The following is a 17,531-nucleotide window of genomic DNA, read 5'->3' as shown; positions in this document are numbered from 1 at the left end:
CTAGCAGTGTGCCAGAGGTCTGTGAGTGTCAAGGAGCAGGAGTGAGTGCCATTGCTATTACAAAGGAAAACTGGCCATGCAAACTGAAAGGTCTTAAGGTGGATAAGTCACCTGGACCAAATGGACTACAACCCAGAATTCTGAGAGAGGTTGCTGAAGAGATAACGAATGCATTGGTCATGTTCTTTCAGAAATCACTTGATTCCAGCATGGTCCTAGAGGACTGGAAGATTGCAAGTGTCACTCCATTCTATAAGAAGGGAGGAAGGAAATTATAGGCCATTTAGCCTCACCTCAGTGGTTGGGAAAGTGTTAGAGTCTATTATTAAGGATGAGGTTTCGGGGTACTTGGAGACGAATGATAAAATAAGTCAAAGTCAGCATGGTTTCTGTGAAGGGAAATCTTGCCTGACAAAATCTGTTAAAATTCTTCGAGGAACTTACAAGCAGGGTGGACAAAGGAGAGGCAGTAAAAGTCATTTACTTGGATTTTCAGAAGGCATTTGATAAGGTGCCACACATGAAGTTGCTTAACAAGATAAAACCCTACGCCATTACAGGAAAGATACTGGCCTGGATAGTAGAATGGCTGATGACAGGAGACAGTGAGTGGGAATGAAGGGGGCCTTTTCTGGTTGGTTGCCAGTGACTAGTGGTGTTCCTCAGTATTGGGAGCGCTACTTTTCACATAGTTTTGTAAATGATTTGGATCATGGAATTGATGGCTTTGTGACAAAGTTTGCGGATAATATGAAGATAGGTGGAGGGGTAGGTAAAGATGAAGAAGCAATGCAAAGGGAATAGAATATCAAGGTGAGGAAATAATGCTAAGGGTTTATAAGACACTAGTCAGGCTGCGCTTGGAGCATTGTCAACAGTTTTGGACCCCATCTGTCACAACGATGGATTCGCCAGCACAGTAAATACGGCAATTGCGCTTGTGGATTTGCACATGTCAGCTAATTATTATTTAATCGTGATAGTACTTAACTCCATCTTTGTTGTCGTAGTGCTTGTCGAGACTTGGACAGAGCACAGCATCGCTTTACTGCGTGTTTGCTTTCAGCCTTTCCAGTCAACTGACTCTGAAGACTAGCGGTATCCGTTTAATGTGTAGATGTTCTTTTTAGCTGCAGTGTCAGCTTCGTTTCCCATTTGTGAGTTTTAGTTAATGGCCCTGTTTGGCCTAGTGTTTAATGTTTACTTTCCTTTTAACACTGTTCGTATTAAAGTCTGTGAACTATTGACCTGCTTCAGTGTCTCTCACTCTGCTCTTGGGCCATGTCCGAACCTGGTAACAGCAAGTCTCGACCACACAAAGATGGACCCAGCAGAGAGAGAGCAGCTGACCTTGGCCGTGAGATTCATTGGTCAGGTAGGAGACAAGCTACAGGCAATGGAATCTGTTCTCGGTGAAGTTACGGAGGCAATGAGGCAGATAATCTCGTGTCGACAAGCCCAGTCTCACTTGAAGGCCAGGTATCGTCCCTAGCCACAAATTTTCAACAGCTCACTACAGTCAATTGGACTTGGGTGTCTGCAATTTCCACACTCATGGCTGCCGTTCGTGAACTTACTGTGAACAACCAGCATCAGCTGACAGCCATTTACATTCTCGCCAGCTCATTTCAGCAGTTTCAGGCCGCCTCAGTTCCACTCCCAGCATCTCGCAGGTCCTCCTTTTCTGCTGCCCCGACAATCTCTGCTACTACTGCTCCAGCTCCTGCACCCGGACCAGAGCCGACTCCCACGACCATACAGGAACCGAGTATTCCACCACCAGGCAGATATTTTGGTGATCCCGATGGCTGCAGGAATTTTATTACCCAATGCGAGCTGACATTCCAAACCCAGCCTGGTCGTTTTGGTGATGATGCACGAAAATTGGCGTACATGGTCAACCTTCTTGACGAACCTCCCTCACCAGATCACTGTCTTTCCTCGCCCTCTCCCCCTCCCTCACCACCCAGCCCACGGAGGAGCACATGCGCCTCCCTCAGGAGGAACAAGAGTGGCGCCGGAGAGTGGGTTCCTGCCTCTACTGTGGTGATCCAGGACACTTCCGGTGGCATGTTCCTAGCATCCAGTAAAAGAGAATACCCGTCAGCAGGGAGGGGAGTCCTGACGGCTCAGTTCTCTCTTCAGTCAGCTTCCCCTAATTTCCCCCTGGGATCAATAAAGTATGACTATGACTAATTCTGTAATGCTCGCAGCTTCCTTGTCATGGAGGCCTCAGACCCATGAACTTAAGGCGCTTATTGACTCCGGTGCAGCTCGGAATCTTATAGACATCTCTCTCGCTCAAAGATGGGGAGTTCCAACTCAGGAATTAAGAGAAAATATAAATGTCAAGGCGCTGGACGGTCGACCTCTGGGAACCAGCCAGATCCACCTTTCCACCCAAATCCTCCAACTGGTGCTCGAAAGCAACCATCATGAAGAAATATCTTTCTATTTGATTAATTCACCTGAACTGCTACTTGGTCTCCCCTGGTTATCCCGACATAACCCACAGATTGACTGGTCTTTGAAGGTACTCCAAGAGTGGGGACCAGCATACCTGTCTACCTGTTTGGGCCCAGCTCAAGCTCCATTCCATGAATCCCCTCCTGTGTCACCTAAGGATATGGACCTGTCTGGGATTCCGGCTGAAAGGCCACCACCCTGCCCCCACACTGGCATACAACTGTACCATACACCTCCTACCTGGCACTAGTCCTCCCGGGGCCGGCTCTTTTCCCTCTCTCGTCCTGAAATGGTGGCCATGGAGGAATACATTAAGGAGGCATTGAGCATGGGGTTTATCCCTCCGTTAACATCGCCGGCAGGAGCAGGCTTCATGTTTGTGAGCAAGAAGGATGGCAAGCTCCATCCCCACATCGATTACCAGCCCCTGAACCACATCCCTCTTCCCTTGCTGGTGTCTGCGTTTGAACATCTCCAAAATGTTCCAATATTTTCCAAAATTGATCTGCGCAATGCTTACAATCTGATTCACATTAGAGAAGGAGATGAGTGGAAAACAGCTTTCAACACCTCTAATGGCCACTATGAATACCTGATGATGCTGTTTGACCTGGCCAATGCCCCCACCCTATTCCAGGCCTTGGTTAATGATGTGCTCAGGGACCTGTTCAACCAGTTTGTGTTTGTGTATTTAGATGACATCCTTATCTATTCCTGCTCACATCAGGAGCACGTCCAGCATGTCTGGAGAGTACTCAGATGCCTTCTTGAAAGTAACCTGTATGCCAAGCCTGAAAAATGTGATTTCCATTAAGACGAGGTGTCGATTTTGGGCTATATACTTACCCCATCCAGTGTTCAAATGGACCCTAGTAAAGTTCAGGCAGTTGCAGAGTGGCCCAAACCATCTACAGTCAAACAGGTATGGCGCTTCATGGGATTGAGAATTTTTATAGCCGTTTCATCTGGAATTTCGGCTCTATCGTGGCTCCAATTAATGCACTCACCAAGAAGACCTTGGCAGGAATCCATTGGACAGACGATGCCAACCAAGCATTTTCGGAGTTAAAGTGATGTTTCACCACTGCCCCACTGCTGCAATACCATCTCAGCCATTCATTGTCGAGGTGGATGCATCTGGTGTCGGCATTGGAGCTGTCCTCTCTCAGCACTTGTCTGCGGACAGCCGGCTGCACCCTTGTGCCTTTCTTTCCCATCGCTTAATTCCTGCTGAGGGGAATTACGATTCTCGGAACTGGGAGATTCTGGCCGTAAGGAGGCCCTGGAGGAATGGCGACACTGGCTGGAGGGGGCAGAGCATCCATTCTTGGTCTGGACAGATCACAAGAACCTCTCCTATATTCAGGATGCTAAGAGACTCAACTCCCGTCAAGCCCAGTGGAATCTCTTCTTCATAGGGTTCAATTTCGTCCACACTTGTACCGGCAGCAAGAACGCAAAGGCCGATGCTCTCTCCCAGCAGTTCGACGGATCTGAGGACAATGCTGACCCAGAGCCCATTCCTCCTCGCTCATGTACTGCCTCTCCTTCCTGCCTGGTGGATGGCTCCCTTTTCTATACTGTGTGGTGCCTCCTGGCATCTCGCCAGGTACGTGGTAAGGTCCAGTACCTTGTGGACCGGGAAGGGTGGCCCAGAAGAACATACTTGGATCCTGGCGAAGGACATCTTGGACAAGCTGCTGATCCAGGTCTTCCGGTGGACACAGGGCTGTGTTGCCTCTGGGGCTGCACCTAGAGAGGGGGCCCTGTCACAACCACAGATTCGGCAACGCAGTAGATACGGCAATTGTGCTTGTGAGTTTGCACATGCCAGCTAATTATTACTTAATCGTGCTAGTATTTAACTCCATACTTGTCGTCGTAGTGCTTGTCAAGACTAGGACAGAGCACAGCAACCTGCCTGTTTGCTTTTGGCCTTCCTTGAGAAAATTGGACTTACGAGCCAACTGACTCTGAAGACTAGCGGTATTCATTTAATGTTTAGATGTTCTTTTCAGCTGCAGTGTGGGCTTCGTTTTCCATTTGAGAGTTTTAGCTAACGGCCCTGTTTGGCCTAGTGTTTATTGTTTATTTTCCCTTTAACATTGTTCGCATTAAAGTCTGTGAGCTATCGACCTGCTTCAGTGTCTCTCACTCCGCACTTGGGCCATATCCGAACCTGGTAACACTATTTCTCTGAAAGGATGTGTTGTCATTGGAGGAGGTTCACGAGGTTGATTCCAGTAATGAAGCTTTGGGCCTGTACTCACTGGAATTTAGATGAATGTGTGGGGATCTCATTGAAACTTACTAGATGTTGAAAGGACTAGATAGGGTAGATGTGGAGAGGATATTTCCTATGATGGGGTATCCAGAACTAGCGGGCACAGCTTCAAAATTGAGGGGTGACTCTTTAGAACAGGGGTAAGGAGGAATTTTTTTAGCTAGAGTAGTGAATTTGTGGAATCCTCTGCCACAGATTGCGGTGAAAATCAAGCCCGTGGGTATATTTAAGGTGGAAGTTGATTGTTTCCTAATTAGTCAGGGCATCAAAGGCTATGGCGAGAAGGCAGGTGTATGGGATTGAGTGGGATCCAGGATCAGCCATGATAGAATGGCAGAGCAGACTTGATGGGCTGAATGGCCTAATTTTGTTCCCAAGTCATGGTCTAACCTAAAGATTGTTAAATAAAATGCCACACATTGATGGAAATACCCCAAGGTGCTCAACTGAAAATCAGAAATATTGAGATCGGCCCACAGAAGAACGTCAGGGCAAATGATCAGATATGAGTTTTACACATCTTGAAGGAAGAATTTCATAACCTATTCCCTGGACAGTAGAACTTTACAGTACAGGAAGTTTCTTCAGCCCACAGTGTCTGTGATGCAGATTTAAACAAAACCTATCTGCGTGTACATCCCTGCCTGACTAAATGTCTCTTAAACATCTCTGTTGTATCTGCTTCTAACACTACACCTTTCAGTCAGTTTCAGACACCCACTACCCTCTGCATATAAAGAAAAACTTGCTCAGTGCTTCTTTTAACTCTCCCCTCTTATCTTAAAACCATGTCACTTTGTGATTGACATTTCCAAGTTGGGGAAACAATTCTGACTGACTACTCTAACGATGCCTCTCATAATGTTATAAAATACCATCTGATCTCCCCTCAGCATCCAGTGCTCCAGAGAAAACAACCCAAGTTTGTCCAAACTCCTTAGCGCTAACGGTCTCTCATCCAGACAGAACCCTGCACCTTCTCGAAAATGCGCACGTCTTTCCTGTAATGCAGTGACCAAGACTGCGTGCAACATCCACATCTGGCCAACCAAATTTTTATACAACTGCTACATGACTTCCCGACTCACCAAACAAATCACTTAGTGTCACAGCATTCTATTGAATGGCGTTAAAGGCACATAAGATTGATAAAAGTGGCCAATTTCTAAAAGCAGAAGAAGAGAGGAAGCCAATTTTGTCATTCCCAGGAACTTATTTTTATGCATTTTATAATATTTGGAAACTCATTGCTACTCACAGTATTCATCACCCAGAGGCAACATGTAATTGTTTAAATCTTGCAGTTAAACATGATTGACAAATCTAATCATTCAGTACATTAAGGCAGGTTGTCATCAGTAAATTATAAGGGTAATAACATTGCAAACAACATTCTATATTTGGCTTAAATGTTCTCTTCTGACTTAAATGGTTTACGTGAGTCTCCTGGAGTCTGAGTTTCCAGGTAAGTGCACAATAGCTTTCAAGTTTAAACTAATTGTCAAAAGTATTTATTTATTTATTTTTAGAGAGATACAGCTCTGTAACAGTCCAATCCAGCCCAATTACACCCATGTGACCGATTAAACTACTAACCCATACATCGTTGGAGTGTGGCAGGAAACAAAAGCACCTAGAGGAAACCCACATGATCACGGGGGGAATGTACAAACCCATTGCAGAGAGCAGTGGGAATTAAACCTGGGTCACTGGCATGGCAACAGAGTTACACTACCGTGCCATCCCAGAGTATCAATACCAAGAAATTCAGCTTTCCTGAATCTCAGACCTATTTGGCTACACAATGATTTTGACTGATCTGTATTTTACGTCCTCATTAACTCCATTTACATCCCTCAATCCCATTTTTCCTTCTCCTGGAAGCAATTTCTGGCCTTCTAAACCTTCCAATCAAATGAAGAAATTTATAGTTACTTAAATTGAAAGCCATTAGTTAATCACGATACAACTCTCATAACTCGCCATCCAGCCATTGAGAATCGCCGATGGTTCTGATCTGGCTCACTAAGCAATGTTTGTCATTCTCCTTTCCAATTCACCATAGCCCAAAGTCCCTTCCCATTCATGATGTGCTGATTCCTGCATGCCCTTCCATTCACCAGGGCTTAGTTCCTGTGCTCTCTCTTTATACACCAGGGCCACAGTTCACACACTCCCCTACGATGGGGTCCCGGTTTCTCAACTTGCTAGGGACCCAGGACCTGCAGTCTATTCCTGTTCACCGGAACCCTGCTCCCATGCTCCTTCCCACTCAACAGGGCCTGGTTCACAAACCCTGTTCTGACTCATGGGGTGCTGCTACTTGTGTTCTGATGGTCCTGTTTCAAGCTCTACCTATACAGGGTTCTCTGTGGAATTTATTAAAATAGTGTGCAACTGCTTTTGAGAAAAAGTACAGGGTACTATTAAAAAGTTAACATCCAATAGTTTGGAAAATCTGCTAATTTGGCACCATGAAAGTCCTGAGTGTGCCAGAATATCCCAGTGTTCCTACGCATTCTATTTTAGCTCTCGTCGGCATTCCAGTCATTCCAACTGCTAAAATCATGCAGCATACAGATTTCAACATTCAGCTTCAAATTGTAGTTAGGTATAGATTGTGAAAAATAATTCCAATTAAGAAAATGACATCTGAATAAACTTGTGATTATTATAAATGAATACTGGGCTTGGACTTGCATCAGGAGTCTGAATGCTACAAAGTAACTCGGTCTCAAATAGATGAGAATTGGTTGAAGCTGAAAACCTGGAGATATTTGCTGGAAGTGGTGAAGGGAAAATGCCTCAAAATTCTGTGTTGGGAATGCTATGCTGATGATTATATTAATGATAAACTCAATGCTTTTGGCTGCATTTGAAATCTCAAAGGAACAATGAAAGTGATGGAACATCAGAGAATTTAATAATCACGTGGACAAAACATGTAACTGGATAAATAATGGCAGATACGATTTGAACATATGAATCAAGTAATAATAAAGAATCTATAGATGGAAAGAACATTATGTATAATAGATTAGTGAAATTAGCAAGAGAACTACAGTTGTAGAAAAGCTGTCATCATTGGACTCATGAACTGTGATAAGTAGCAGTCGAGAATGAAAGAATATTTCTGTAATTAACCCAATCACTAATGTCTTGATCCTGTCCTCATTATTCAAATGGAAGATTTACTGATCTAGTTGAAGAGCTAACAACTTGGAAAATAAGGTTGGTGCTGGATCCCAACAGCAGGATTTTATAGAATGTATAGGAGTTAGCTTTTTTGAGCAGCTTGTAGTCAAGCCCACATGCAAAAAGGCAATTATGGATTTGGCACTGTGCAATGAACCAGGTTTGATTATGGAGCTTAAGATAGAGGGACCCTTAGGAGGCAGTGATCATAATATAGAATTCACCCTGCAGGTTGAGAAGGAGAAGCTAAAATCAGATGTATCAGTATTACAGTGGAGGAAAGGGAACTACAGAGACACAAGAGAGGAGCTGACTGAAGTTGATTGGAAGGGGACACTAGCAGAGACGGTGGCAGAACAGCTATAGCTATAGTTTCTGGGAGAAATTTAGAAGGAGCAGGATAGATTCATCCCAAAGAAGAAGTATTCTAAAGGGAGGATGAGGCAACCATGGCTAACAAGGGAAGTCAAAAACAGTATAAAAGCAAAGGAGAAGAAATATAATACAGAAAAAATTAATGGGAAGCTAGATGATTGTGAAGCTTAAAGTAACCAACAGAAGGCAGCCAACAAAGTAAAAAGGCGACAAAAGATAAAGGTAAGCCAGACAATAATATAAAAGAGGATATCAAAAGTAATTTCAGATATATAAACGCTAAAAGAGAACATAGAACATAGAATAGTACAGCACATCACAGGCTCTTCGGTCCACAATGTTGTGCTGACCCTCAAACCCTGCCTCCCATATAACCCCCCACCTTAAATTCCTCCATATACCTGTCTAGTAATCTCTTAAACTTCAGTAGTGTATCTGCCTCCACCACTGACTCAGGCAGTGCATTCCACACACCAACCACTCTCTGAGTAAAAAACCTTCCTCTAATATCCCCCTTGAACTTCCCACCCTTTACCTTAAAGCCATGTCCTCTTGTATTGAGCAGTGGTGCCCTGGGGAAGAGGCGCTGGCTATCCGCTCTATCTATTCCTCTTATTATCTTGTACACCTCTATCATGTCTCCTCTCATCCTCCTTCTCTCCAAAGAGTAAAGCCCTAGCTCCCTTAATCTCTGATCATAACGCATACTTTCTAAACCAGGCAGCATCCTGGTAAATCTCCTCTGTACCCTTTCCAATGCCTCCACATCCTTCAGACCGTTGAAATCAGAATAGATTTCAGACCTGTAAAACATGATGCTGGAGAGGTAGTAAAGGAGGACAAAGAAACATCAGATGAACTTAACAAATACTTTGTGTTGGTCTTCACTGTGAAAGACACTAGCAGTATGACAGAAACTCAAGAACGTCAGGGAGCGGATGTGAATGTAGTTGCTATTGCTAAGGATAAGGTGCTTTGGAAGTTGAAAGGTCTGAAGGTAGATAAGCCAATTAATCCAGATGAACTACACCACAGGATTCTGAAAGAGGTGGTTGAAGAGATTGTGTAGGTATTAGTAGTGATCTTCTAAGAATCACTAGATTCTGGCATGGTTCCAAAGGACTACAAATGATCAAATGTCACTCTTCTTTTTAAGAAGTGAAGGAGACAAAGAAACAGGAAATTGTAGGCCAGTTAGTCTGACATCAGCGGTTGGGAAGATGTTGGAGTATATTATTAGGGATGAGATATTGGGATATTTGGAGGCACAAAATGAAACAGGCTGAAGTCAGAATGGTTTCCTTAAGACCATAAGACATGGGAGCAGAATTAGGCCATCTGCTCCATCAAGTCTGTTCCGCATTTCGATCATGGCTGATTCTTTTTTTTTCTCCTCCTCAACCTCAGTTCCCGGCTTTCTCCCCATAACCTTTGATGCCATGTCCAATCAAGAACCTATCAATCTCTGCCTTAAATACACCCAACGACCTGGCCTCCACATTCAAAAGGTTTTGATGAGATCCCCCCCTCATCCTTCTGAATTCCTGACAGTACAGACCCAGAGCCATCAAACGTTCCTTATATGATAACACTTTCATTCCTGGAATCAGCTTTGTGAACCTCCTCTAGACTTTCTCAAATGCCAGCACATCTTTTCTCAGATGAGGAGCCCAAAACTGTCCCCAGTACTCAAGGTGAGGCCTCACCAGTGCCTTATAAAGTTTCAGCATCACATCCTTGCTCTCGTATTCTAGACCTTTGAAATGAATGCTAACATGGCATTTGCCGTCCTCACCACTGACTCTACCACAAGTTAGTCTTCAGGGTGTTCTGCACAAGGAAGCCCATGTCCATCTGCATCTCAGGTTCCTGGATTTTCTCCCCATTCAGAAAATAGTCTGCACATTTATTTCTACTACCAAAGTGCACGACCATGCATTTTTTACCATTGTATTTCATTTGCCACTTTCTTGCCCATTCTCCTAATCCGTCTAAGTCCTTCTGTGTCCTATCTGTTTCCTCAACACTACCTGCCCTCCACCGACCTTTGTATCATATACAAACTTGGCAACAAAGCCATCTATTCCGTCATCTAAATCATTTATATACAGCATAAAAAGAAGTGGTCCCAACACTGACTGCTATGGAACACTAATAGTCACTGGCAGACAACCAGTAAAGGATCCTTTTATTCTCATTCACTGCCTCCTACCAATCAGCCAATGACCTAGCCATGTTAGTAACTTTCCTGTAATACCATGGGCTCTTAACTTGGTAAGCAGCCTCATTTGTGGCACCTTGTCAAAGGCCTTCTGGAAGTTCAAATATACAACATCCACTGCATCCCCTTTATCTATCCTACTTGTAATCTCCTCAAAGAATTCCATCAGGTTCATCAGGCAGGATTTTCCCTGAAGGAAACCATGCTGTTGTACTGTCTTGTCCTGTGTCACCAAGTATTCCATAACCTCATACTTAACAATTGACTCCAACATCTTCCCAACCACTGAGGTCAGGCTAACTGGTCTATAATTTCCTTTCTGCTACCTTCCTCCTTTCTTAAAGAGTGGAGTGACATTTGCAATTTTCCAGTCCTCTGGCATCATGCCAGAGTCCAATGATTTTTGAAAGATTATTTCTAGTGCCACCACAATCTCTAACGCTACCTCTTTCAGAACCCAAGGGTGCAGTTCATCTGGTCCAGGTGACTTATGTACCCTTAGATCTTTCAGCTTTTTGATCACCTTCTCTCTTGTAACAGTAACTGCACCCACTTCTCTTCCTTCACACACTACAACATCAGGTATACTGCTAGTGTCTTCCACAGTGAAGATTGACTCAAAATACTCATTTAGTTCATCAGCCATCTCCTTATCCCCCATTATTATTTTCCCTGACTCATTCTATAGCGGTCCTATATCCACCCTCATTTATCTTTTATTTTTAAGATACTTTGACATTATTTGCTATCTTGCTTTCATATTTCATCTTTTCCCTTCTAATGATTTTTTAGTTGCTCTCTGTAGGTTTTTAGAAACGTAGAAAACCTACAGCACAATACAGGCCCTTCAGCCCACAAAGCTGTGCTGAACATGTCGCTATCTTAGAACTACCTAGGCTTTACCCATAGCCCGCTATTTTCCTAAGCTCCATGTAGCCATCCAGGAGTCTCTTAAAAACCCCTATTATTTCTGCCTCCACCACTGCCACCGTCAGCCCATTCCACACACTCACCACTCTTTGTGTTTTTTAAAAAAACCAAACAAGCAACAACTTACCCCTGACATCTCCTCTGTACCTACTTCCAAGCACTTTAAAACTATGCCCTCTCGTGCTGGCCATTTTGACCCTGGGAAAAAGCCTCTAACTATCCACACGATCAATGCCTCTCATTATCTTGTACACCTCTATCAAGTCACCTCTCATCCTCAATTGCTCTAAGGAGAAAAGGCCAAGTTCACTCAACCTATTCTCATAAGGCACACTCCCCAATCCAGGCGACATTCTTGTAAATCTCATCTGCACCCTTTCAATGGTTTCCACGTCCTTCCTATAGTGAGGCGATCAGAACTGAGCACAGTACTCCAAGTGGGGTCTGACCAGGGTCCTACATAGCTGCAATATTACCTCTCAGCTCTTAAACTCAATCCCACGATTAATGAAGGCCAATGCATCGTATGTCTTCTTAACCACAGAGCCAACCTGCGTAGCAGCTTTGAGTGTCCTATGGACTCGGACCCCAAGATCCCTCTGATCCTCCACACTGCCAAGAGTCTTACCATTAATACTATATTCTGCCATCATATTTGACTTACTAAGATGAACCTCCTCACACTTATCTGGGTTAAACTCCATCTGCCACTTCTCAGCTCAGTTTTGCATCCTATCAATGTCCCATTGTAACCTCTGACAGCCCTCCACACTATCCACAACACCTCCAACCTTTGTGTCATCAGCAAATTTACTAACCCATCCCTCCACTTCCTCATCCAGGTCATTTATAAAAATCACAAAGAGTAGGGGTCCCAGAACAGATCCCTGAGGCACACCACTGGTCACTGACCTCCATGCAGAATAAGACCTGTCTACAACCACTCTTTGCCTTTTGTGGGCAAGCCAGTTCTGGATCCACAAAGCAATGTCTCCCTGGATCCCGTGCCTCCTTACTTTCTCAATAAGCCTTGTATGGGTACCTTATCAAATGCCTTGCTGAAGTCCATATACACTACATCTACTGCTCTACCTTCATCAATGTGCTTAGTCACATCCTCAAAAAAACTTGCCAATATTCTATCTTCCCATCTTTGTTGTATGCCCTTTTGTTTGCTTTTACAATAGCTTTGACTTCTCTTGTTAGCCCTGGTTGTACTATTTTACCATTCGAGTATTTCTTCATTTTTGGAATGCACATGTCCTGCAAATTCCTCATTTTTTTCCCCAGAAACGCATGCCATTGCTGCTCTGCTGACATCCCTGCCAGCTGCTCTTTCCAATTTACTTTGTCCAACTCCTCTCTCATACCACTGTAATTTCCCTTTACTGAAATACTGCTACCTCAGACTTCACTTTAACCCTATTAAATTACAAGTTGAACTATCATATTGTGATCACTGATTCTTTTCCCTTAAGCTCCCTAATTGTCTCCAGATCATTACATAACACCCAATCTAGTATAGGTAATCCCCTAATAGGCTCAACAACAAACTGCTCTAAAAAACCATCTCTTAGGCATTCAACAAACTCCCTCTCTTGAGATCCATTACCAACCTGATTTTCCCAATCGACCTGCATGTTACAATCTCCCATGACTACCATAACATTGCCCTTTTCTATTTCCTGTGATAACCTGTGGTCCACCTCCCAGCCATTGTTGGGAGGCCTGAATATGACTGCCATCAACGTCCTTTTACACTTGCAGTTTCTTCATTCAACTCACAAGGATTCAACATCTTCTGATCCTATGTCACATCTTTCTACTGATTTGATGCCATTCTTTACCAGTAAAGCCACAGCACCCCCTCTGTCTGCCTACCTTCCTATCCCTCCAATACAATGTGTAACCTTGGACATTCAGCTCCCAACCACAACCATCCTTCAGCCACAATTTAGTGATGGCCAACAATCTTGCTTGACAAATCTGCTGAACACGATAGAAACCCTTATTATTACAGGAAAGATGTCAACATGGATGGAAGATTGGCTAGCTGACTGGTAAAGAGTGGGGATAAAGGGGTCCTTTTCCAGTTAGCTGCCAGAATGGCGTGCGTTTCTGGGGAAAATGAGGAAGGGGCAGTTGTTCTGAAGGGGTCAGATTTAGGATGGCTTCTTTTCACGTTATTTGTCAAGGATCCAGATGATGGAATTGATGACTTTGTGGCTGGGTTTGTGAAAGATACAAAGATAGGTGGGAGGGGTGGTGCAGCTAAGGTTGAGGAAGCACAGAGTCTGCAGAAGTACTTGGACAGATTAGGAGAATTAGGAAAGATTTGGCAGATGGAATACAGTGTCATAAAATGCATGGTTGTGCACTTTTGTACAATGAATAAAGGCATTGACTATTTTCTAAACGGAGAAAATTCAGAAATCAGAGGGGTAAAGGGAATCAATGTGCAGGATTCCCTACAGGTTACCTTGCAGATTGAATCACTTGTATAGAAGACAAATGCAATGTTAGTATTGAGTTCAAGAGGACTAGAATATAAAGCAAGGATGTAATGCTGAGATTTTATAAGATGTTGGTTAGGACACACTTGGACTATTATGAGCAGTTTTGGGCCCCTTATCTAAGAAAGGATGTGCTGTCTTTGGAGAGGGTCTGGAGGAGGCTCACAAGAATGATCCCAGAAATGAAAGTATTATCATAGGAAGAGCATTTGATGGCTCTGGGCCTGTGTGTGTACTGGTTGGAGTTTAGAAGAATGACAAACAATCTCATTGAAACCTAAGGAATATTGAAAGACCTGGACAGAATGGATTTAGAGAGGATGTTTCCTATAATTGGGAAGTCTAGGACCAGAGAGCACAGCCTAAGAATAGAAGGCTGTCCCTTTAGAGCAGAGCGGAGGAATTATTTCTTTAGCCTAAGGGTGGAAAACTTTGTGCAATTCATTGCCACAGATGACTGTGGAGGTCAAGTCATTGGGTTTATTTAAAGCGGAGCTTGATAGGTTCTTGATTAGTCAGGGTGTCATAGGTAACGGGAAGTAGACAGAAGAATGGGGTTGAGCAGGATAATAAATCAGCCGCGATGGAACAACAGAGTAGGTTCAAAGGGTCAAATGGCCTAATTCTGCTCCTGTGTCTTATGATCTTCTGTTTGAAAGTATGCCCTCAGCAGTACTGGAGCCCAGCAGTCGGGACTGGTATGGACTTGGACCTTGTTAAATAAAATTGCTTCTTTTCTCCCCAGGATATTACAGCTCTAACTGGAATATCCATTGACATCATTCTGTCAGATAAACTTTGACAAGGAACACTTACCGCATTCATTCAGCAAACAGAGCAATATTCAAAGACAATCTATTAACTCTACCAAACAAACCTAGGAACTCCTCCTGATAAAAACGAGGTGCTATCTCCCACAACATTAACTCAATGAAGAGTACATATAATTAAATACAGAAAATCCTTCCCACTGACAATGGAATTGTTCAATTGCCTTCAAAGAGTAGGAGACTCCTTAATGAACACATCCATAGCCTGACTGACCCCATGACAAGCTTTCAAACACATTCTGCTTACCATTCATGGTGAATGATGAGGCTAATAGTCTCAAATAGTACAATATTCTTAGCAGATCAATTCTGACCCATACTTCACCTAATCTATCTTGAACCATGATCATTATAGCTTCAAGGTATTCCGTCAGATGCCCCAGACTGCAGGGTCCTCTATAAGGCAAGGAAAATGGAGTTACTGAATACTACAATTCATGACTTAAACAGTCACTGGAACTGTTAAAGCACAGGTTCCATGATCCACATAGCAGAGGATAAAGAGTAATAGGAAACATCTAAGTTCCTGATATAGCAATGTAACTTATCCTAGGATCTGTGATCCTGAATTAAGAGCAGAATTTTTAACCAGAGATCCTGGTTTAGTGACCTTTCCTGTAAAAGGTTCATGTATACAAACACTAAGCTTCAACTCTTTGCAACTCTTTGCATCTTGAATCCAGCAACAAGTTATTCCTCAGAGGGTGTGAAGGACTAGGGTAGGTATATTAATCTTCTGCTATACATAGACTGATACAATCTGAAAAACTGACGAAGGGACACACAGGAATAATGGCAGCATTCAGAAGATCCTCTCATTTTTTAACAGTAGTGATCATAATGTGAATTCTAACCCATTGATCCACCTGACTACCTGCAAGTACTTTACTGAAAATACACTGTTGTATGATGTTACCAGCAACATACGAATCCCAGTCTCTATTTTCCAACAGTAGAATTCCATAAATCTGAAGTAGATTTTCACAAACCATCATTCAAGCATGAATTTACAATGTCAGTATTCATATAGCCCTTGAACACAGGAAAGAAAAGGATAACCTGATCAAAGTAATCAAAGGAATTGATTGGGTAGGCAAATAAATATTATTTCCACTTGCATTAAAGTACAGAACTAGATGCAATAGTGAAAATGTAAAGAGAGGTCTATAATCTTATCTTATATTTGGAATAATAAAAATCCTAGATTGAGTAAACCCTTATTGCAGAAATTAAAATAGGAAGGTAGTACGGTTTTGCCAAATTTTAGAATGTATTATTGGGCGATTAATATTTGATATATTACTTTTTGGATTCATTATTCAGACATACATGAATGTCCTTCATGGTTGGATTTGGAGGAAAACTCGGTGAAGGGGTTCTCTTTGGCCTCTTTACTGGGAGCTCCTCTTCCCTTTTTGTTTTCTAAGATTAGTAGACAAAACTTTAATCCCATTACTAAACATACATTAAAAATTTGGTTTCAGTTTCGTAGATTTTTTGAGTTAAACAATTTTGTTCTTTCTAGTAATATCCATTCCAAACCATCAATTTTGGATAAGGCCTTTTCAATTTGGAAAACCAAAGGAATAACAACCTTTTCAGATTTGCTTTTAGGGGATTGTTAATGTCTTTTTCTCAGTTAGTGGATAAATATGATTTATCTAATGTACACTTTTATAGATATTTACAAATTAGGATTTTTTTACTTGGTTTGCTGCCGAATTACCCTTCTGCTTATCTACCTTATATGACAGATGCTCTCTTTCAGCTTAAACCACTTCAAAAAGGGTTGATAGCTATAATTTATAAACGATTATTGAATTTACGAATGATATCTAATGATAAAAATAAACGTGCTTGGGAATTGGAATTTCAAGAGTCATTTTTAGATAATCAATGAAGTAAAATTTTTCATTTGGTTAATAACTCATCTATTTGTGCCCGCCATTCCTTGATACAGTTCAGGGTCGTGCATCGGGCCTAAATGTCAAAGGATAAACTAGCACATATTTTTTCCAACATCAATCCTATTTGCGACAGATGTAATATTGAGGTGGTCCCTTTAACTCATATGCTTTATGAAGCTAGCATAAAGCTAGATAATTTTTGGAGAGATGCTTTTAAAACGCTTGGATCTGGACCTACAAACTTATTTACTTCCGGCAATCTTTGAGATTATCCCATCGGAAGCAGGAAATATTCCTGTTTCTGCTCAACGTATGATAGGCTTTTCAACTTTATTGGCTAGGAGAACCATTTTATTGAAGTGGTAGGATTCTAATCCACCTACTGTCTTTTATTGGCTTTCCTCCATTATGTCTTGTTTAAGTTTAAAGAAAATAAGAAGCCGGACATTTGATACATCCTTTAAATTTGAGCAAATCTGACGACCTTTTATTCAATATTTTCATTTGATTCGATTTAATACTCTTCCAATTTTTTTTTTGAAGTTTTAGATTTGATCAGAAAGTCTTTCCTTTTTTTTTGGTTGTATCTTCAGAATGGACTGCCCAGTCCCCTTTTTTTCCCCCTTTTTTCATATAGTGTAGTGGAGGGGGGGGGAGTTCTTCTCATTTTAAACATTTAAAGTTTTTTTCTCTCTCTATGAATTGATAAGAGGAGAATTAGCTGTCCTCTTTTCTATTATATACTACATATTAGCTTAATTCTATGTATGATTCTAATAATGTCTACTTCACTTTCTGTTTGTATTGTTA

At 42.3% G+C, this 17,531-nt stretch overlaps 1 protein-coding gene across 1 annotated transcript in view; it reads left to right on the top strand.

Annotated features, from left to right (window-relative positions):
• Positions 1-2,764: 2,764 nt before the first annotated feature.
• The window catches only part of LOC134353474 (carnitine O-palmitoyltransferase 1, liver isoform-like), a 138,551-nt gene continuing 123,784 nt past the window's right edge, over positions 2,765-17,531 (top strand). The window contains exons 1-2 of the mRNA XM_063061477.1: positions 2,765-2,861; positions 3,885-4,001. Coding sequence (XP_062917547.1) covers positions 2,765-2,861; positions 3,885-4,001 — 214 coding nt within the window. The remainder of the gene's footprint in view (positions 2,862-3,884; positions 4,002-17,531) is intronic.

The sequence above is a fragment of the Mobula hypostoma genome, chromosome 11 (genome assembly GCF_963921235.1).
Source record: "Mobula hypostoma chromosome 11, sMobHyp1.1, whole genome shotgun sequence".
Classification (NCBI taxonomy): domain Eukaryota; kingdom Metazoa; phylum Chordata; class Chondrichthyes; order Myliobatiformes; family Myliobatidae; genus Mobula; species Mobula hypostoma.
Note: the sequence above shows the minus strand (reverse complement) of the source record. Positions and strands in the feature narration are given on the sequence as shown.